This window comes from Halichoerus grypus, chromosome 5, assembly GCF_964656455.1.
Source record: "Halichoerus grypus chromosome 5, mHalGry1.hap1.1, whole genome shotgun sequence".
NCBI lineage: Eukaryota > Metazoa > Chordata > Mammalia > Carnivora > Phocidae > Halichoerus > Halichoerus grypus.
In genome coordinates, this window is record NC_135716.1 from 118,427,085 (window position 1) to 118,450,669 (window position 23,585).

Sequence of the window (23,585 nt, forward strand, 5' to 3'; positions counted from 1 at the left end):
ATGCTTTGAGGGTGTCCCCGGCCAGGCTCTGGCCAGTTTTGTTTTAAAACTATGGTCTCAGGGCACCTGGGTGGCTCAGTCAGTTGAGCGGCTGCCTTCAGCTCAGGTTGTAATCTCGGGGTCCTGGGATCAAGCCCCGTGTACGGCTCCCTGCTCAGTGGGGAGCCTGCTTCTCCTGCCTCCCCCCCGCCCCGCTCGCTCGCTCACTCTCGCACTCTCAAATAAATAAAATCTTTAACAAAAAAACTATGGTCTCTCTCATATGCATTTATAACTAAATGGACTGACTTAACCAAAATGTAGAACATCAATGGCCATTATGGGGAATTTCGATCTCCCCAAACCTGCTTTACTCGAAGTTAGCTATGGCTCCAAAACAAAAAACTGAATGGGATGCTTATTTTAAATGGTACCTCGAGGCTTCCAGATGTTCTCAGGATTCTAAGTTTGCATCTTTGAAAGATACTGTTTCTAACCTAACTGAGGCAAACAATTGAAAGGAGTCTAAATGGCTTCTGAGGGCCCCTTTCCCTCCCTCATCTTCTTTGCAGACATGAATCTGTCTTCTCCTTCCTCTCCTGAGCCTCTTAAAAACCATATTCTTTATTTTTTTAAACTTTATTTTTTATTTTTTATTTATCGGAGAGCGGGAGAGAACACATGAGTGAGAAGGGCAGAGGGACAGGGAAAAGCAGACTCCCCACTGACTGCTGAGTAGAGAGCCCAAGGTGGGGCTCGATCCCTGGACCCTGAAATCATGACCTGAGCTGAAGGCAGATGCTTAACCGACTGAGCCACCCAGGTGCTCCAAAACCTTCCAAGTTTTTTGTTGACCTAAACAAAACCCAAGTTTCTTATGATCCCTTATTTCTTATGATCCCCCTTATAAGGCCGAATTGTGAGCCATAAAGTTTCCTAAAGTGACTGAGTACCCCATAAATTTGCTGAAAAATTTAGCATATTCAGACTTCATATCTCAGATTTATATCAACTAGTCCACCTGCTTAGTGGTGAGGACCAGGCCAAATATTGGATGAAACTAACCCTAAGGTAACATCCTGATGGTGATTTAGAAAAACTCCAAATTTTTGACAAGATGCTAGAACACTCACGGGAAATCTCTACTGAGCAATTAGAGTAGCTTTTGTTAAGCCTGCTGATTGAAACAAGATTCAAGCTTATACACAAAAGCCTGACAAACCTGTTTATGATTATTACAATCAACTCCAAATTGTATTTTAAGAATATTCTGGTCTTTCTGTAGATGTTGAATCCATCTGGGTAGCATTTCATTCTGTTTATTAATGGGCTTAACTGGGACCTTTCTCTTTTAGTTAAAAGGATCAGGATGAAATAAGAAACTTACCACTCCAGATTTAGTTAATTTGGCAAATCCGCTCACTCACCTCCTTGATGAACCACCTAAAAGAAAGACTGCTAAAAATCTCAATTTTCAACTCCAGCAAATGAAGGCCGCTAAACAAAACCCAAATCCCCATAGTTTCTGTTGTTACTGTTCTAAAGAGCCAGGGCATTGGGAAAAAGAGAGTTTTATGAATTTAAGCATTCTTAAATGGTACCTTCAGCCTTCTCGTTGGCCTTTCCAATGTCCTCTTAATTCCCGGTAACAGAGTTCCAAGGAATTATAGGGGCTCTTCTCAATCCTCCCTCTTAATTGGCTTCAGAGAAACCACTCTCCAGACTGGAAATGAAAATCTGTTTTTTCTGATACCAGAACTACACTCTCAGTGCTTAACCCCACTGCTACAGAGCAGCCCCGGCCTTAGAGCACTAGAACAGTTCAAATAGTGGGGGGTCTCTAATAAACCTCAGCAAGATCCTGTCTCTGAACATTTTCCCTTTTGTGTAGGCCCTTTGAGACCTACCCTTTTTCTCTTTAGTTATTCTACCTCCATTTATTGGGCTGAGATTTCTTAGAAAAGTATCATGCTAATATTTTTCTCAAATGGGAGAAATAATTCTAGAATTTGACAATGGTAATGAAAATAGCCAACCAAGGAAATTAAATGACCCTTCAACATATTTTATTTATTCGTATCGGCTGAGCTACCATCCTTTTTATGGGCAAAAGCCTCAATTGATACTGGCAAAATCCCCAATGCACCTCCCATCAAGATTCAAATAGATCCCTTAAAACCTCTCCCATAATTAATGCCCTATAAATAAGGCTCTCAAGGAGACATCAAGTCCATAATAGAATATTACAATGCTCGGGGCTTCATTGTCTCCTGCAGTAGTGCCTGTAATACCCCTATTTTAGCTATGAGAAAACCCAATGACAAGGATGGAGGTTTGCCCAAGACCTCCAAGCAATAAATAACTTTGTTATTTCTTGGCACCCTGTGGCTCCTAACCCCCTCCCCCATTTTGCCAAGGGTAAAACTGCAAACATTTATACTATTGTTATGTTTTGGGGGTAGCTCATGACTTTGGAATATTATGGGGACAATGGGCTGTCCTTATCTCTAATGGAAATAAAATTTAAAATGGCTCCTATGTCCAAAACTTATTAGAAGCCATATTTTTGTTGACTGCCCTAGCTCTGAAGGTTCCTGGCATTTCAGACTCACTCCCTGGAGGACAAAGTAATCCACCTCACTATTTCTGCCAAAATTGCTCTTCTCAAGGAAATCATTGGCCAGACCTCTCCCATAGCTCAAAGGGATGTTCTCTCAAATGATAATTTTGGAAAAATTGACCAGAAATACCCAACAATTGGCCCTAGAGAAGGGAAAAATATTGGAAATCTAATAATTTTTGGCTCCATAAAAAGACAACTCTGTTGTGGGCCAAATAACACTATGGCCCTACCAGAAATTCTAAATTTCCTGTACTTAACCACTGTACATGCATTGAACAATTAGTCTGCTGACAAATGATAGCATTTATGAACAAATTTTGGTGGGGAAAAGTTAATGAGGCTTTCCAAAGTGCCTACCATCCAGAGAAATCTGTTCCTACAAATGCATTTTAGACAACTTCCCCTCTCATGGATAAATATATTTTAGTCATGGATAAATATATTTTAGTCATGGTTTGTGTGTTTTCTCACTGGACCAAAGCTTTCTCTTCTAAGTCAGGCCAATGCTTCTGTCAGAAAAGATTATACCTGGGGCACCCCTCTCAGATATCACAGTGATCAGGGAACCTATTTTACTGGTCAGGTTCTATGCTGTTTGGCTGGTTTTACAACACTTTCATTGTGCATACTGTCCTCAATCCTCAGGGTTAGTCACATGCACTAATGGCACTATTAAGATTCAACTGGCAAAATTAATAGAGATCCTCCAAATACCTTGGCCTAAAGCACTGCTGTTGGTCCTCTAACTCTCAGATCCACCCCCATTTGAACTCCTCGCTCTCACCCTTGTAATAGTCATAGGACATGCAGTGCACTTTGCCCTGCCTCCTCTGACCCACAGTTAATAAAAGGAGATACATACTTCAATATTGTAAAGGTCTAATTGCTTCTATTAAAAATAACTATACTTTGTCATTTAAAATTTTTTAAATTCCAGTATAATTAGCATACAGTGTTGTATTAATTTCAGGGTGTACAATATAGTGATTCAACAGTTCTGTACATTACTCAGTGCTCATCATAACTGTATTCTTAATCCCTTTCACCTATTTTACCCATCCCTCCATCCCTCCCCCTCTGGTATCCATCAGTTCTCTACTTTTTAATTTTTTAATTTTTTAAATTTAATTTTATTATGTTAGTCACCATACATCATTAGTTTTTGATGTAGTGTTCCATGATTCATTGTTTTAGTATAACACCCAGTGCTCCATGCAGTACGTGCCCTCCTTAGTACCCATCACCTGGCTAACCCAACCCCCCACACCCCTCCCCTCTAAAACCCCCAGTTTGTTTCTCAGAGTCCATAGTCTCTCATGGTTCGTCTCCCCCTCAAATTCCCCCCGCTTCATTTTTCCCTTCCTTCTCCTAATGTCCTCCATGCTATTCCTTATGTTCCACAAATAAGTGAAACCATATGATAATTGACTTTCTCTGCTTGACTTATTTCACTTAACATAATCTCCTCCAGTCCCATCCATGTTGATGCAAAAATTGGGTATTCATCCTTTCTGATGGCTGAGTAATATTCCATTGTATATATGGACCACATCTTCTTTATCCATTCATCTGTTGAAGGGCATCTCGGCTCTTTCCATAGTTTGGCTATTGTGGACATTGCTGCTTTGAACATTGGGGAGCATATGGCCCTTCTTTTCACTACATCTGTGTCTTTGGGGTAAATCCCAGTAGTGCAATTGCTGGGTCATAGGGTAGCTTTATTTTTAATTTTTTGAGGAACCTCCACACTGTTTTCCAAAGACGCTGTACCAACTTGCATTCCCACCAACAGTCTAAGAGGGTTCCCCTTTCTCCACAACTTCTCCAACATTTGTCTTTCTTGCCTTGTCAATTTTTGCCATTCTAACTGGTGTAAGGTGGTATCTCAATGTGGTTTTTGATTTGAATTTCCCTGATGGCTAATGACGATGAACATTTTTTCATGTGTCTGTTAGCCATTTGTATGTCTTCTTTTGAGACGTGTCATGTCTTATGCCCATTTTTTGATTTGATTATTTGTTTTTTGGGTGTTGAGTTTGGGAAGTTCTTTATAGATCTTGGAAATCAGCCCTTTGTCTGTAGTGTCATTTGCAAATATCTTCTCCCATTCTGTGGGTTGCCTCTTTGTTTTGTTGACTGTTTCCTTTGCTGTGCAGAAGCTTTTTATCTTGATAAAGTCCCAAAAATTCATTTTTGCTTTTGTTTCACTTGCCTTTGGAGATGTATCTTGAAAGAAGTTGCTGTGGCTAATGTCGAAGAGGTTACTGCCTATGTTCTCCTCTAGGATTTTGATGGATTCCTGTCTCACATTGAGGTCTTTCATCCACTTTGAGTTTATCTTTGTGAGTGGTGTTAGAGAATGGTCGAGTTTCATTCTTCTGCACGTGGCTGTCCAATTTGCCCAGCACCATTTATTGAAGAGACTGTCTTTTTTCCATTGCATGTTTTTTCCTGCTTTGTCAAAGATTATTTGACCATAGAGTTGAGGGTCCATATCTGGGTTCTCTATTCTGTTCCATTGGTCTGTATGTCTGTTTTTGTGCCAGTACCATGCTGTCTTGGTGATCACTGCTTTGTAATATAGCTTGAAATCGGGCAACGTGATGCCCCCAGCTTTGTTTTTCTTTTTCAACATCTCCTTGGCGATTCGGGGTCTTTTCTGATTCCGTACAAATTTTAGGATTGTTTGTTCCAGCACTTTGAAAAATGTCATTGGAATTTTGATCGGGATGGCATTGAAGGTATAGATTGCTCTGGGTAGCATAGACATTTTAACAATGTTTATTCTTCCGATCCATGAGCATGGAATATTTTTCCATCTTTTTGTGTCTTCTTCAATTTCTTTCATGAGTGTTTGTAGTTCCTAGAGTATAGATCCTTTACCTCTTTGGTTAGGTTTATTCCGAGGTATCTTATGGTTTTTGGTGCTATTGTAAATGGAATCATTTCTTTAATTTCTCTTTCTACAGTTGCGTTGTTAGTGTATAAGAAAGCAACTGATTTCTGTGCATTGATTTTGTATCCTGCCACATTACTGAATTGCTGGATGAGTTCTAGTAATTTGGGGGTGGAGTCTTTGGGTTTTCCACATAAAGTATCATGTCGTCTGCGAAAAGAGAGAGTTTGACTTCTTCTTTGCCAATTTGAATAACTTTTATTTCTTTTTGTTGTCTGATTGCTGTTGCTAGGACTTCTAGTACTATGTTGAACAATAGTGGCAAGAGTGGGCATCCTTGACATGTTCCTGATCTTCTGGGAAAGGCTTTCCTCTTTTCCCCATTGAGTATGATCTTCGTTGTGGGTTTTTCATAGATGGATTTTATGAACCTGAGGAATGTTCCCTCTATCCCTATACTCTGAAGAGTTTTAATCAGGAAAGGATGTTGTATTTTGTCAAATGCTTTTTCTGCATCAATTGAGAGGACCATACGGTTCTTCTCCCTCCTCTTATTAATGTGTTCTATCACATTGATTGATTTGCGAATGTTGAACCACACTTGCATCCCAGGGATAAATCTCACTTGGTCGTGGTGGGTGATCCTCTTAATGTATTGTTGGATCCTATTAGCTAGGATTTTGTTGAGAATATTGGAATCCATACTCATCAGGGATATCGGTCTGAAATTTTCCTTTTTGATGGGGTCTTTGCCTGGTTTGGGGATTAAGGTAATGCTGGCCTCATAGAATGAGTCTGGAAGCTTTACTTTTGTTTCTGTTTTTTGAAACAGCTTCAGGAGAATAGGTATTATTTCTTTTTTGAATGTGGTAGAGCTCCCCAGGGAATCCATCAGGCCCTGGACTCTTGTTTTTTGGGAGGTTTTTGATCACTGCTTCAATCTCATTACTGGTTATTGGCCTATTCAGGTTGTCAATTTCTTCCTCTTTCAGTCTTGGGAGTTTATAGGTTTCCAGGAAGGCATCCATTTCTTCCAGATTGCTCAATTTATTGGCATATAGTTGTTGATAATAATTTCTAATAATTGTTTCTATTTCCTTGGTGTTAGTCGTGCTCTCTCCCCTTTCATTCATAATTTTATTAATTTGCGTCCTTTCTCTTTTCTTTTGGATAAGTCTGGCCAGTGGTTTTTCAATCTTATTAATTCTTTCAAAGAACCAGCTTCTAGTTTCATTGATCTGGTCTACTGTGTTTCTGGTTTCTAATTCATTGATCTCTGCTCTAATCTTAATTATTTCTCTTCTAATGCATGGCTTAGGCATCGTGTGTTGCTTTTTCTCTAGTTCTTTAAGGTGTAAAGTTAGTTGGTGAATTCAGGATTTTTCTATCTTTTTGAGTGAGGCTTGGATGTCTATATATTTCCCCCATAGGACTGCCTTTGCAGTGTCCCATAGGTTTTGGACCAATGTGTTTTCATTCTCATTGGTTTCCATAAATTGTTTAAGTTCTTCTTTGATTACCTGGTTGACCAAAACATTCTTGAGCAGAGTGGTCTTTAGCTTCCAAGTGTTTGAATTTCTCCCAAATTTTTTCTTGTGATTGAGTTCCAGTTTTAAAGCATTATGGTCTGAGAATATGCAGGGAATAATCTCAGTCTTTTGGTATCAGTTGAGACCTGATTCGTGACCCAGTGTGTGGTCTATTCTGGAGAAAGTTCTGTGTGCGCTCAAGAAGAATGAGTATCTGTTGTTTTAGGGTGGAATATTCTGTATATATCTCTGAAGTCCATCTGGTCCAGTGTGTCATTCAAAGCTCTTGTTTCTTTGTTGATTTTCTGCTTAGATGATCTGCTTATATGTCTATTGCTGAGAGTGGAGTATTGAGGTCTCCTACAATTAATGTATTATCAGTATGACTCTCTATTTTGTTTAACAGTTGGCTTATGTAGATGGCTGCTCCCATTGGGGGTGTAGATATTTATAATTGTTAGATCTTCTTGTTGGATAGACCCTTTAAGAATGATATAGTGTCCTTCTGTGTCTCTAACTACAGTCTTTAGCTTAAAATCTAATTTGTCTGATATAAGAATTGCTACCCCAGCTTTCTTTTGAGGTCTGCTGGCATGGAAGATGGATCTCCATCCCTTCACTTTCAGTCTGGATGTATCTTTAGGTTCAAAATAAGTCTCTTGTAGACAGCATATGGATGGGTCCTGTCTTTTTATCCAATCTGCAACCCTGTGCCGTTTTATGGGACCATTTAGGCCGTTCACGTTAAGAGCGATTATTGAAAGATATGAATTTCTTGTCATCATGTTGCCTGTGAAGTCCTTGTTTCTATAGATTGTCTCTGTAAATTTCTGTTGTATATCACTGTTGGGGTCTTTCTCCTTTTATAGAACCCCCCCCTTAATATTTCTTGCAGGGCCAGCTTAGTGGTCACATATTCTTTCAGTTTCTGTCAGTCTTGGAAGCTCAGCATCTCTCCATCCATTCTAAATGACAGCCTTGCCAGGTAAAGTATTCTTGGCTGCATGTTTTTCTCATTTTGTACCCTGAATATGTCTTGCCAGCCCTTTCTGGCTTGCCAGGTCTCTGTGGATAGGTCTGATGTTATTCTGATGTTCCTTGCTCTGTACGTGAGGAATCTCTTCTCCCTAACTGCCCTTAAGATGGTTTCCTTGGTTCTAAGATTTGTGAGTTTTACTATTACATGCCAGGGCATTGGCCTGTTTTCCTTGATCTTGGGAGGGGTCCTCTCTGCCTCTAGGACACGAATGTTTGTTTCATTCCCCAGATTAGGGAAGTTCTCAGCTCCAATTTGCTCTAATATATCTTCTAGTCCTCTCTCTCTCTCCACCCCCTCAGGGATCCCAATAATTCTGACATTGGAACTTTTCATGGTGTCACTTATTTCTCTGATTCTGTTTTCATGGATTGTGAGTTGTTTCACCCCCAGTTTCTCCCTGGCTTCCTCTTTTTCCTTCTTTTCTATCAATTGGTCTTCTAGATTACTAATTCATTCTTCTGCCTCGCTTACCTTAGCTGTTAGATTGTCTAGTTTAGATTGAATCTCACTGATAGCATTTTTAAGTTCTGCCGATTCAGCTTTCATTTCTGCCCTTAGAGACTCTGTGTTGCCATTATCGATTTCTCCATTCCAGCTATTGTCTTCGTAATTGCTACCCTGAAGTCCATCTCCGACATCTTGATTGTATCTGTATCCATTTGTAAATCTGTGGCAGAAGTCACAGTCTCTGAGTCTTTCCTATTTTGGGGGTTCCTCCTCCTAGTCATTCTGTTGAGGGGTGGTTGAGGGAATGTACAGAGTCCAAATTATTGACCACAACCCAAGCAAGATGCACCTGTTTTATAGGGACCTTAGGGTTGTCGGCCTCTTGTTCTCCCAGCCTATCTTCTGGGGGAGGGGCCTGCCTCGCTGTTACTCAGGCAACCCTGTTTGGGCAGAGTTGCTCTGCCCCCTGTGGTGGGGGATGGGCTCAGTGAAAACTGTTTATGGGGGGCTTTTGTTCTCTGGAGGCTTTCCGCGTCTCTTCTGAGAGTCAGAGCAGAAGAGATCGTTTCCAACCCTCTGCCTCAGAACAGAGAGATCACAGTCTGTTCCTCAGTGAGCTCTCCAGGCCACACTATCTCCATTTCTGTCTGTGCTGCTATAAACTGCAGCGTCCTGGGTTTTGCGCCCCTCAGCAGCACTCCCAGTCCTTGCCTCCAGATCGGGGCTCATCTCTGCCCTTTGTGCTTCTAAAACAGCCAGGCACCCCCAGTTCACAAGCACAGCCCCGCCCCTCCAGGTTTCAGCTTGGGGGGCTGCCCTAACATCCTTTCCCCGCCGCTACCTGTCTGCGAGTCTGTGCCCCATCCCCAGCGCGGGAGGCTTTCGCTCACCAGCAGTGCAGGATCCCCACGGCTCCCTCCCTCTTCCATTTATCTTCAGATATGTGCCTGTGGAATCACGGCTCCCCACTTCATACCTTGAAACCAACCGCCTGCGATATTTGTTTGTAGAGATCCAGATATATCTTCTTACATCTCGGGCTGATTTGGTGGGTGTTCAGAGTGGTCTAGTAGATATCCAGCTCAATTCAGGGGACCAGTTGGAATAGGGTCCCCTACTGCTCCGCCATCTTTATTCTCTGGTCTCTATTTACCAGGGATTTTTTTTGTCTTTTTTTTCTTTGTTTCTTAAATTCCACATATGAGTGAAATCATATGGTATTTATCTTTCTCTGACTTATTTCCCTTAGCATTATACCCTTTAGATCCATCCATGTTGTTGCAAATGGCAAGATATCATTCTTTTTGATGGTGGAATAATATTCCAGTGTGTGTGTGTGTGTGTGTACACGTATACGTGTGTGTGTGTGTACACACTACACCTTCTTTATTCATTCATCTATCGATGGATACTTGGGCTTCTTCTATAATTTGGCTATTGTAGTAGATAATGCTGTAATAAACATGGGGTTGCATATATCTTTTTGAATTAGTATTTTTATATTCTTTGGGTAAATACCCAGTAGTGGAACTGCTACATCCTAGGGAAGTTCTATTTTTAATTTTTCGAAGAAGCTCCATACAGTTTTCCACAGTGGCTGCACCAGTTTGCTTCCCCACGAAGAGTGCATGAGGGTTCCTTTTCCTCCACAGCCTCACCAACACTTGTTTCTTGTGTTTTTGATTTTTGCCATTCTGACAAGTGTGAGGTGATATCTCATTGTGGTTTTGTTTTGCATTTCCCTGATGATTAGTGATGTTGAGCATCTTTTCATGTGTCTGTTGGCCATCTGAAAGTCGTCTTTGGAGAAGTGTCTGCTCATGTCTTCTGCCCATTTTTAATTGGATTATTTGGGGTTTTGGTGTTGAATTGTATAAGTTCTTTATATAATTTGGATACCAACCCTTTATCAGATATATCATCTGCAAATATCTTCTCCCATTCAGTAGGTTGCCTTTTAGTTTTGTTGATTATTTCCTTCTATGTGCAGAAGCTTCTTATTTTGATGTAGTCCCAATAGTATATTTTTGCTTTTATCCTCTTGCTTCAGGAGATCTATCTAGAAAAATGTTACTACGACCAATATCAGAGAAATTACTGCCTGTATTCTCCTCTAGGATTTTTATGGTTTCAGGTCTTACATTTTATCCATTTCAGTTTATTTTTCTGTATGATATGAGAAAATGGTCTGGTTTCATTATTTTGCATGTAGCTGTCCAATTTTCCCAATATCATTTGTTGAAGAGACCGTCTTTTTCCCATTGCATATTCTTGCCTCCTTTGTCAAAGATTAATGTCTATATAATTGTGGGTTTATTTCTGGGCTCTATTATTCTGTTCCACTGATCTATGTGTCTATTTTTGTGCCAGTACCATACTGTTTTGATTACTGTAGCTTTGCAATATATCTTGAAATGTAGGATTGGGATACCTCCAGTTTTGTTCTTTTTTTCAAGATTACATTGGCTATTTGAGGTCTTTTGTGGTTCCATAGAAATTTTAGTATTATTCTAGTTCTTTGAAAAATGCTGTTGGTATTTTGATGGGGATTGCATTAAATCTGTAGATTGCTTTGGGTAGTATGGACATTTTAACAATATTGGTTCTTCCAAGCTATGAGCATGGGATATCTTTCAATTTGTGTTGTCTTCATTTCTTTCATCATTGTTTTATAGTTTTCAGAGTATAGGTCTTTCACCTCCTTGGATAAGTTTATTCCTAGGTATTTTATTATTTTTGGTGCAATTGTAAATGGGATTGTTTTCTTAATTTCTCTTTCTGCTACTTCATTAGTGTATAGAAATGTAATGGATTTCTCTATTGATTTTACATCCTGAAATCTTACTGAATTCATTTATCACTTATAGTGGCTTTTTTGGTGAAGTTTTTAGGGTTTTCTATATATAGTATTATGTCATCTGCAAATAGTAACAGTTTTAGATCTTCTTTACCAACTTGGATTCCTTTTTATTTCTTTTTCTTGTCCGATTGCCGTGGCTAGGACTTCCAGAACTATGTTGACTAAAAGCGGGGAGTGTGAACATCCTTGTCTTGTTCCTGATCTTAGGGGGAAAGCTCTCAGTTTTTCACCATTGAATATGATGTTAGCTGTGGGTTTTTCTCATATAGCCTTTATTTTTTGAGATATTTTCCCTCTAAATTTGTTTTCAGTTGAATGGATGTTGTACTTTGCTGAATGCATTTTCTGAATCTATTGAAATGATCATATGGTTTTTATCCCTTCTCTTGTTGATGTGATGTATCATGTTGATTGATTTGTGAACACTGAATCACTCTTCTAGCCCAGGAATAAATCCCATTTGATTCTGGGGAATGATTTTTTTAATGTATTGTTGGATTTGGTTTGCTAATAGTTTGTTGAGGATTTTTTGCATCTATGTTTACCAGAGATATTGGCCTGTAGTTTGTTTTCTTTCTTTCTTTCTTTCTTTCTTTCTTTCTTTTCTTTCTTTTCTTTCTTTCTTTTTTTGTAGTGTCTTTGTCTGGTTTGGGTATCTGGGTAATGTTGGCCTCATTGAATGAATTTGGAAGCTGTCTTTCCTCTTTTATTTTTTGGAATAGTTTGAGAGGAATAGATATTAACTCTTCTTTAAATGTTTGGTAGAATTCACCTGTGAAGCCATCTGATCCTGGATTTTTGTTGGGCATTTTTTGATTACTGACTCAACTTCATTGCTGGTAATCAGTCTGTTCAAATTTTCTATTTCTTTCTAATTCAGTTTCAGGAGGTTATATGTCTCTAGGAATTTATCTATTTCTTCTAGGTTGTCCCAATTTTTGTCATATATTATATTTCTGTGTTGCTGGTTGTTACTTCTCTTTTATTTCTGATTTTGAGTCTTTTCTTTCTTTTTTTTTGATAGTTTTGGCTAAAGTTTATTAATTTTGTTTATCTTTTCAAAGTAGTGGCTCCTGATTTCATTGATCAGCTCTAATTTTTATTATGTCCATCCTTCTACTGGTTTTGGGTTTGCTTTGTTCTTTTTCTAGCTCCTTTAGGTGTAAAGTTAGGTTGTTTGAGATTTTTCTTATTGAGACAAGCCTCTGTTGCTCTAAAATTTCCTCTGAGAACAGCTTTTGCTGCATCCCAAAGATTTTAGATGGTTGTGTTTTCATTTTCATTTGTCTCCATGTATTTTATTTCCTCTTTGATTTCTTGGTTGACCCTCTCATTGTTTAGTAGCATATTGTATTACCTCCATGTATTTGTGGTATTTTTTCTTGTGGTTGATTTCTAGTTTCATAGCATTGTGATCAGAAAAGATGCATGGTATGACTTCTATCTTTTTGAATTTGTTGACTTATTTTGTGGCCTCACATGTGATTTATCCTGGAGAATGTTTCATGTGCCCTTGAAAAGAATGTGTATTCTGCTGTTTTAGGATGGAATATTCTGAATATATTAGATCTGTCTGGTTCAATGTGTCATTCAAAGCCACTGTTTCATTGATTCTGTTTAGATAATCTATCCATTGATATAAGTAGGGTGTTAAAGTCCCTTCCTATTATTGCATCGCTACTGATTACTTCGTTTGTTATTAGCTGCTTTATGTATCTGAGTGCTCTCTTGTTGGGTGCATAAATGTTTACATTTGTTATATCTTCTTGTGGGATTGTCCCTTTTATTATTATATAGTGTCTTTATCTCTTGTTATAGTCTTTGTTTTAAAATCTTTTGTCTGATGTAAGTATTGATACCTCAGCTTTCTTTTCCATTTGAATGAGAAATACTTGTCCATCCCTTCATTTTCAATCTGCATGTGTCTTTATGTCTAAAATGAGTCCCTTGTAGGAAGCATAGAGATGGGTCTTGCTTTTTTTTTTTTTTTGGTAGGCTCCATGCTCAGTGTGGAGCCCAATGTGGGCTGAGATCAAGAGTCAGATGCTCAACTGACTGAGCCACCCATGCACCCTGGGCCTTGCTTTTTATCCATTCTGTCACCTTATGTCTTTTGATTGGAGCCTTTAGTCCATTTACATTCAAAGTAATTATTGATAGGTATGTACTTATTGCCATTTTGTTACTTGTTTTTCAGTTGTTTTTGTAGTTGTTTTCTGTTCCTTTCTTCTCTTGCTCTCTTCCCCCACAGTTTGCTGGCTTTCTTTAATGATATACTTGGATTCCTTTCTCTTTATTTTTTGTATATCTATTTCTGGTTGTTGATTTGGTTACAATTAGGTTTATATATAACATCTTAGGCATATATCAGTCTATATTAAGTGGATAGTCACTTAAGTTTGAATCCATTCTGAAAGCACTAAATTTTTACTCTTCTCCCCTTCATGTTTTCAGTATATGGTATCCTACTTTACATCCTTTTATTTTGTGAATTCCTTGACTGATTTTTATAGATATACTTAATTTTACTGATTTTGTGTTTCCTATTTTTCTTACCCTTTCCACTCAAAGAGTCCCCTTTAACATTTCCTATTTCTATAGCACTAGAGTAGTGGTGATGAATTCCTTCAACTTTTGTTTGTCTGGGAAACTATCTTTCCTTCTATTCTGAATGAAAACCTTGCGGATAGAGTATTCTTGATTGCAGGTTTTGTTTGTTTTTTAGCACTTTGAATATATCATGCCGCTCTTCTCTGGCCTGCAAAGTTTCTGCTGAAAAATCAGCTGATAACCTTATGGGATTTCCCTTGTATGTAACTGTTTGCTCTTGCTACATTTAAAATTCTCTGTTGACCATTCCTTTTTACCATTTTAATTACTGTGTGTCTTGATGTGGACCTCCTTGGCTTGATTTTGTTGGGGGCTCTCTGTGCCTCCTACATCTGGATATCTGTTTTCTTCCCAAGATTCAGGAAGTTTTAAACTATTCTTCAAATACATTTTCTGTCCCCTTTTCTCTCTCTTCTCCTTCTGGGATCCTATAATGCAAACGTTATTATGCTTGATGGTGTTGTTGAGTCCCCTTTCATCTATTTTCATTTTGGGTTATTTTATTTATTTATTTACTTATTTAGTCTCCTGTTCAGCTTGATTGCTTTCTATTACTCTGTCCTCCAGGTCACTGATCTATTCTTCTGTTTCTTCTACTTTACTATTTATTCCCTCTAGTGTTTTTTAATTTGTTATTGAGTTCTTATTAGAACTTAGATAAAAGAACCTGATTCGTTCTTTTTGATGTTTTCTGTCTCTTTGTTGAGGGTCTGACAGAGGTCCTTCACTCTTTTCTCGAGTCCAGTGAGTATCTTTATGACACTTTAAATTCTCTATCAGGCATATTACTTATCTGTTTCATTTAGCTCTCTTCCTGTGGTTTTGTCCTGTTCTTTCATTTGGGACATATTCCTCTCCTCATTTTGACTAACTCTTTGTGTCAGTTCCTGTGTTAGGAAAGTCAGCTACATTTCTTGCTCTTGAAAGTAGTGGCCTTATGAATAAGAGGTTCTGTGGTGCTCTGCAGTGCCATGTCCCCTGTTCACCAGAAGCTGGTGCTTCAGGGATGCCTCCTATGTGTGTTGTATGCACCCTGCTATTGTGGCTCAGCTGTGTTTGCCTTCAGTCCAGTCATCTGCAATGGCTCTTTTTGCCTGTTGTGGGCAGAGCTTAGTACCTGTGTTGTTAGAGGGTTAGTCTGGGGCTGCCTTTGGCTTGAGTTGAGTTTGACCAGGTGTTTTCCAGGGATGCAGTAGCATGGAACTATAGGACACTTTTCCTGTGTGGTCCCCTGAGAAGCTTTGTTTGGTGGCCAGGGCCATCAGATGTCTGCCCCTAGCCTACTGCTGGGGCTGCAGTTGGACTGGTCTGTGTAGTTATCTTCCCCTCTCCCAAGGGCAGGAGTCATTTTGGAGTGATGCTGGCCCCTGTTGGGGCTGCTTGTAGACTTCCACGTTTGTGGCACTTTAGATGCACTTGGGCTAAGGTTGTATTGGAGGGGGAAGGTCTGCAGGAGAATGTGGGGGCAGGATGCATGGTGCCAGCAAGGTCTGTGCTGGTCCAAAGTGGGAGAAGAGCTGCAGCCACCCAGGAAACCTGCCAAGGCCAGCCAGTTTGTGGAGGGGCAGATCTACAGAAGAACGTGGAGGTGAGGCATGCTGTTAGCAAGCTAGGTAGAGAGTGTTCCCACAGCACTGTCTTCTGCAGTTGTCTGTGTATCTAGACTAGGGGAGGGAAATGGCACCTACCAGCTCTTTTGTTGTTAAAGTCGCCCAAAGATCCCTGCCCCTCCAACACACACTATTATTAAGTAAATCTCCTTCTTGTATACCCCTGGTGTTTTTCAAACTGCTGCTCTATGCTGTGTCTTAGAGGGGCCGTTTGGTGTGCTGTCTCTTTAAGGGTGAGAACTCAGTTTCCTATTGCCTTCTGGCTCTCTCAGAGCCAAGCCAGCTGATTTTTTTAAATTCCAGGTATTAATCCCCTTTGATTGTAAGAACTCATGAAATTTGGCCCCTCCCATTTTCAAAGCCAAATGTTATGGGGATTTGTCTTCCCAATGTGGGTTCCCTGTGCCCGGGTTGCCTGGTATGGGGTCTGCTCCCCACTGCTACCTGTACCTATGGCAACCCTCCCTCCCATGGACAGTCCTGTGGGTCAGATTGGCTCCTGACCACATCTCCATCCTTCCTACCCTCTTTGATGTGCCCTCTTCTTTTATATTTAGCTGTGGAGAGTCTGTTCTTTCAGTCTTTCGGTCATCATCAGGGCTCAAAAATAAGCATACTTAGGTAGAGCAATCTTATCACAATGCACTCTCAAGAGATTTTGTGGGATGAAAAACACCTCCATAAAAAGTCTTCTGCCTCACTGGGAAGACCCTTATCAGGAACTGCAAACCAACCCTTGTGCCACGAAACTCCAGGGAATAGACTCTTGGATTCATGTAACACACCTAAAGAAAGCACCAAACCATAACTGGGCCTGCACACCATCTGATGACATGAAAGTAAAGATTTCCTGGAATTGAAGCAGATGATATCTGATGAGACAGATTTCCCAAGATGTCTGGACCAGGCCTGTATACCTTTTCCTCACCATTGATGCTTCTTTTTTGTGGGAAGACAACACCTCCTCTGCACTTCCCAAGCCCTTGTGGAAGGCAGAAACCTCTTCTTTTGATTATAGCTTTTTGGAAACAGCTTCATCATGATCCTGGGACAAATTAGTTTTTCACTTGCTTTATTTTTGAAGGGTTAGAAAGTTCAGAATTCATAAAAGTCCTTCATCTGAACTATTAACTGATTTTGGATTCTTATCCAGATTCATGGTTTCTGATTTTGCAACCACAGACTGTATTTTCAATAATACATTTGATTCCAAACAGTCTTTTGAGGTAACAATACTATTGTAAAACATCTTTGAGGTTGTGCTGTTTTGCAAAAAGTTCATCAGCTATTGCTTCATGTTTATATCTGCACTGTAACTTCTCAAGATGCCTCAGTTAAGTCTTTTAGTGTGGTCTTGTAGTATTTATGATTCTGTGTTCATGGTCTCTTTAAGTGGAGCCTGCCAGGAGGCATACATGGCTCCAGGTTTGCCTTCATAGAATCTTTCTCCCATAAGTTGGAATAAGTGTCAATAAATATTTCAGTGTCTACTTCCAGACCTAGAGTCCTGGTTTAGAACTATTATACAATTTGGAATTGGTATGTTACTTCTGTTTTGTATATTTGTTTATTTTGTTGCCTGTTAGACTTTAAAAAAATGTTGTCTCCATTAATGTGATGCTGGCTCAACCCTTCGAGATGATTTCCAACACCTAGGACCTTGAGTAGATACTACTTTAGCTGGGAGTACCTGAGAGTTTCTCCCTCCTAATCAAATGTGAGTAACATAGAAGTACTTTCCCTCCAATATAGGATGTGACAACCAGGGGAAGATCCTTCCTGGTACTGAGGGACAAAACCACTAAATGTGGAAAACTTCCCTCTTGATCAGTGATGTTTTCAAAAAAAGATCAAAAGTGGGAAATGTGAAAATTAACAAAAGGAAACCTCATTTAAAATGGAGTTGGGAGGCCAACAGGGGGCGCTGTCACATCCTGCCACTCATCAATTGCAGACCCAAAAAGGTACCCAAAGAAAAAGCAGGGGTACCTTGCACGTGAATACTACTTTACTATTCTCAGCAAGAAGGATTTCTTCCTCCCTCAGTAAAGCCCAGGTAATTAGAGACTGTCACAACTCAGCCAATGAAAAACCACTATATTTCAAGTTTCTAGTTTACTCTAATTGACTTTATTTATAATAGCCTTCTCAATTTCCCCCTTTCCTCTGTAAAAGAGCATTCCTTTCCTTTGTTCTGCAGATTTACCAATGCTATTGCCATAGCTTGCTTGTCCTGGATTGTAATTCTCTGCTATTCCTAAATAAACTCAGTTTTTTGCTGGTAAAATAACTGGCAGTTTTATTTTTAAAACTAACACAGTCCCAAGGGCAAATCTTTTTTAAAGACTGGGACAATTTCCAGTTCTTAATCTAACAGATTTTGAAGCAGAGGCATTTAAATGCCAGTAAAAAGGTATATATACATTGCTTAGGAGAAGAAGTAAAGGTGGTAAAGTGTTTGTAAAGAACCTACTTAGTGTGGAAACCAAACATCTGACTTATTTACTGTAGCTCCCAATACCTCTCTGGGCATTTGGAAAATCAATTATTCAAAGAAGCAAAATTTTGTTCATTCATCTGTTCATGGTAAATGGTCTTTTTTGCTACTGACCTATATTCTTCAAACACAGATTAGACTACATTGCTCTTTTCACCCTTATATTTTCAGTGCATTCATCCAGTTATATTTTTAGGATTTCTATTATATCACAAGCTCTCAGTATACAAACTTAAACAATCTAAACAAATTCAATCTTAATTATCAGAATTAAAATAGGGGATAAGGTGGGGCGCCTGGGTGGCTCAGTTGGTTAAGCGACTGCCTTCGGCTCAGGTCATGATCCTGGAGTCCCGGGATCGAGTCCCGCATCGGGCTCCCTGCTCAGCAGGGAGTCTGCTTCTCCCTCTCCCGCTCCCCCCTCTTGTGCTCTCTCTCTCTCTCACTCTCTCTCTCAAATAAATAAATAAAAATAAAATCTTTAAAAAAAAAATAGGGGATAAGGTTTGTGATGGAAATATGAGTCTAAAACCTTCAAAACAACGGGCCATTCCAATTTCACATTCTCTACTTTTTATTTTAGTGGGCAATTGCCTAGGAGAAAAATGGGTTATGCATAGTTAATTCGGAAAAGTAAAAAATAAAAATGTAAGGAAAATAAGAAAATTAAGAAATGTCTGGTTTAACTCTTATACCTAGTTCTCTCCCACCCCTCACCCATCCATTCTCCTTACAGTGACCCAGGGATTACTGATCTCTCCCCCTTTCTCATTTGTTAATGCAAATCTTATGTCCCTCCTCTGCTTAAAACACTAATGGTTGCCCATTCATCTCAGGATAAAATACAAAATCCCCAGTGATCTACAAAGCCCTACTTGATCTTGTCACTACCTACCTTACTAGTTTTATCTGATTTCATGTACTTTTAGGATTTCTGTGCTCCAGCCACATTGATATTCTTTTGGTTCCAGAAATTCAGAATTCTTCTGAGGTATTGAGACATTTGCCCTCCTTTGTTCCCTCTGCTGAGAATGCTCTTTTTGTTTATAGGTAACCCTGCATCGTGTCTAGGTCATTGCTCAGATTTCAGTTTTCCCCCAAAGTGTGTAGTTCTGTTTTCCTGCCCTATCAGCGTAGCAGGCCCCCTTTATATGCTGTCATGGATGCCTGCATTCTCATGCAGCCCTTAACACTCTTGTAATTGAACAGCTCATGGACCTAGTCTCTTTAACTTCTGTCACTAATGTCTAGCAATATACATTCCCTAAACCTTACTGAAATTCAATAAATATTCGCTAAATCAATGAATTAACACCTTATTTGGAATAAAATGATGAGACTTCTGTGCTTCTAGAATTATCTGGGCGGGGGTGGGGGGGATACTGGTGAAACATAACATCTACCACCTTAGAACTATTCTAAGAAGTCTGTCTCGCCAAAAACCATTCATAGTAAATGCAGGATCTGGTATATTTGTATAGATGGAGTAGCTCCATCTGCAGCAGCCAGAAACAAGTACTAATCAACCTCCCTTTCTCTTACTTTACTCATTCATTAGTAACAAAGTCCTGTTAATTTTGCCCTTAGGATCTTCCATATCTGTTCATGTATCTTATTTATCTCTGCCTTTCTACAAGTTTAATTTGAGGTCATCATCATCTCCTGCATAGATTCTTCTAACAGCTTTCCTCTTAGTTATTCTTTCAGTTTTAGCCTCTGTTCCCACTTCAGCTGAAGGTATTTTTCTAAAATGTATATATAAATGCATACCTAAAATGTATACATTCTCCTTTTAAAACGCTTTCCCTCAGGATAATGTACTAATTTCTCAAGAGGGCTTACAAGGCCTTTTATAACTTAACCCTGCCTACCACTCTTTGGTTCTTTATTGCTATCTCCTGCCAAATTCAAGGTGTCAGCTATACCTAATACTTACTTATGCAATCACCATGTTTTCTCTGCCTCCAGGTCTTGGCTCTTTCCACTATTTCTTCCTAGCCCTACTTTTGAGGCCTGGCTAATTTTTCCCACCACCATTTATATTAGGACACCTATGTCTTGTTTGTTGTACTCTTAATGCCTGGCATATGATCAGTGTTTAATGTTATTTTGGGTGGTCAGCATTGTATTCTTCTTGGTTTAAGTGATGATGCTTATCTTTGCTGTTTTGGCAGGTTTTTGTTTTTGATGTTGGAAATAAAACTTGGAAATTTTATGATTGGTCACAGATTACAACTGTGGTGATTTTTGGAAAATATGACCCAGAACTTATGTGTTATGCTCATTCACATGGAGCCAGAGTAGTGCTAAAAGGTGAGTTACAGTTTTTACCAGATGTGTCCAGCCAATTGGTATTTACTTGCATTGTTTGCCATCTTGACTTTCCAAATAATTCCCTTTTCATGTTTATCTGGTAAATTTTTTATCATCCTAAAATTAATCTTATATCCTAATTCATTTCACAGATAGTTTTTTTTTAAAGATTTTATTTATTTATTTGTCAGAGAGAGAGAGAGACAGCAAGAGAGGGAACACAAGCAGGGGCAGTGGGAGAGATAGTTAAAATAACTATAGGGCGCCTGGGTGGCTCAGTCGTTAAGCGTCTGCCTTTGGCTCAGGTTCTGACTCTGGAGTCCTGGGATCAAGTCCCACGCTCCCCGCTCTGCGGGGAGTCTGCTTCTCCCTCTGACCCTCCCCCACCACCATGCGCTCTCTCTCTCTCTCATTCTCCCTCTCAGATAAATAAATAAAATCTTAAAAAAAAAAATAATAAGCCACTATGATGTTGAGCAAAATGTGAATCCTAATTAGCATGATGACTTTTAGTTAGTCATAGTCTTCAATTTCTACTTCTAATTTGAGAATTATATTACTAATTATTCATAATGGTTATTTTGGAGATTGAGTAATGACTTTCTATTATTTCAGTATATTATTTCTCTACTTCAAAAACTTAAGTTGGGGGCTAAGTATTCCAAAATAATGAGATGTTTTAAAGGTTTTGTGAAATAAATGTCATTAAACTGCAAAAAGCATATATGCACAAAAGATGTATATTTCTTCCATAGGAGATGCACCCTTAAAGAATATCACTGATCCTATTTTCAGAGCATCCTGGATAGCTCAAAAAGTTAAGTTGGCCAAAACACAATATATGGATGGAATTAATATAGACATAGAGCAAGAAGCTAATTGTTTATCACCGGAATATTATGCATTAACCACTTTAGTCAAAGAAACCACAGACTCTTTCCATCGTGAAATTAAGGGATCACAGGTAAAAGTTCATTTGTTATTTTTTGGATCTCCTTATTTTCCCTATCAAAATGTATTCATGAAAGTGTGACTAATAGAATCTCAGCTTTACTGAGTAGGAGAGAATTTCAGCACATATATCCTAAAAATGTTTTCTGAACTTTTGAGGTTCTTATTAGAGTTTTATAGAATTTTAAGGTGCTCTGTTCTCTGTCCATATGAAGACACAGCAATGAGATTGTTCTCCCTACTTGCCTTGCAGCAGGGTTAGAGATACTAAATAGGCAACTGGATCAGCAAGAATCAGGAAGTGCTTAGCTGTCCAGCCCTGCTTTCACTAGGGCAGGACAGAAATAGCTCTTGCCTAAGAGTAGACATAGTTCTGGGGAAGTGTCTCACTCACTTCATAGGCTCTGAATTACTTGTAAAGCACCTGACGTCCAAGAAAGCTCTAAGTACTAACTCCACATAATTTGACAGAGCTATGACAAAGCCTTCCCCATTGCCATAGTGAGCATGATTAGAGCAGAAGATCACAGCAGAAGGCATCTTGCCAGGCAATATATGGGTAATAAAAGATAATGTGGCCCTGGATCAGTGATCTCAAACCTGACCACATATTAAGATAACCAAGTCTTTCTTTTCTTTCTTTTCTTTTTCCTTTTTTTGAGAGCATGCATGCATGCAAGCAGGCAGGGGAGGGGCAAAGGGAGGAGCAGAGAGAATCTTAAGTAGGCTCCATGCTCAGCACAGAGCCTGGTGCCAGGGCTTGATCTTATGACCCTGAGATCATGACCTGAGCCAAAATCAAGAGCCAGACACTTATCTGACTGAGCCACCCAGGCACCCCAAAATAACCAAGTCTTTAAACACACACACACACACACACACACTGCAATGAAGCAAGTCAAATGAACTTTTTGGCTTTCTAGTACATATAAAGTTATGTTTACTCTTTACTATAGTCTATTGAGTGTGCAATAGTATTACATCTGAAAAATAATGTAAATACCTTAATTAAAAAATACTGTATTGCTAAAAATGCTAACCATCATCTGAGCTTTTCAGCAAGTTGTAATCTTTTTGCTGGGAAAGGGTCTTGCCTTGATGTTAATGGCTGTGACTGACCAGGGTGGTGGTTGCTAAAGGTGGGGGAGGCTGTGGCAATTTCTTAAAATAAAACAAAAACGAAGTTTGCTGCACTGATGGACTCTTCCTTTCACAAACAATATCTTTGTATCATGCAGTGCTGTTTAAATAGCATTTTACCCACAGTAGAACTTCTCCCAAAATTGGAGTCCATTCTCTCAAATCTTGCTGCTGCTTTATTGACTAAATGTATGTAATTTTCTAAATCTCTTGTTGTCATTTCAATGATCTTCATAGCATCTTCACCAGGAGTAGATTCCATCTCAAGAAACCACTTTCTTTGATCATTCATAAGAAGCAATTCCTCATCTGTGAAAGTTTTATCATGAGATAGCAGCCATTCAGTCACATCTTCAGGCTCTACTTCTACTTCTAGTTCTCCTGCTAGGTCTACCACATCTACAGTTACTGCCTCCATGAAAGTCTTAAACCCCTCCATGAGGGTAGGTCCTGTTCCAAACTCCTCTTACTGTTAATATTTTGATTTTTTTCCCATGAATCACAAATGTTCTTAATGGCATATAGAATGGTGAATCCTTTCCAGAAGGTTTTCTTTCTTTCTTTTTTTAAAGATTTTTTATTTATTTATTTGAGAGAGAGAGAGCACATGAGGGGGGGAGAGTCAGAGGGAGAAGCAGACTCCCTGCCGAGCAGGGAGCCCCATGCGGGACTCGATCCAGGGACTCCAGGATCATGACCTGAGCCGAAGGCAGTCGCTCAACCAACTGAGCCACCCAGGTGCCCCAGGTTTTCAGTTTACTTTGCCCAGATCCTTCAACGGAATCATTGTCTGTGGCAACTGTAGTCCTACTAAATACGTTTCTTAAATAATAAGATTTGAAATTTGGAATGACTATTTGATCCATGGGCTGCAGAATGGATGTTGTGTTAGCCAGCATGAAAACAACATGCATCTCATTGTCTATCTCCATCAGAGCTCTTCAGTGACCAGGTACATTGTCAATGAGTAGTCATATTTTGAAAGGAATCTTTCTTCAGTAGCTCTTAACAGTGGGCTTAAAACATTCAGTAAACCATGTTGTAAACAGATGTGCCCACATCCAGCTTTTTTATTCCATTTATAGAGCACA

At 39.3% G+C, this 23,585-nt stretch overlaps 1 protein-coding gene across 11 annotated transcripts in view; it reads left to right on the forward strand.

Moving 5' to 3' along the window:
- CTBS (chitobiase) overlaps positions 1–23,585 on the forward strand; it is a 63,385-nt gene that overhangs the window by 33,288 nt on the left and 6,512 nt on the right. For all 11 annotated transcript variants that reach the window (XM_078072831.1, XM_078072829.1, XM_078072821.1 and 8 more), the window contains 2 exons: positions 20,265–20,403; positions 21,159–21,367. In XM_078072831.1, coding sequence (XP_077928957.1) covers positions 20,265–20,403; positions 21,159–21,367 — 348 coding nt within the window. The remainder of the gene's footprint in view (positions 1–20,264; positions 20,404–21,158; positions 21,368–23,585) is intronic.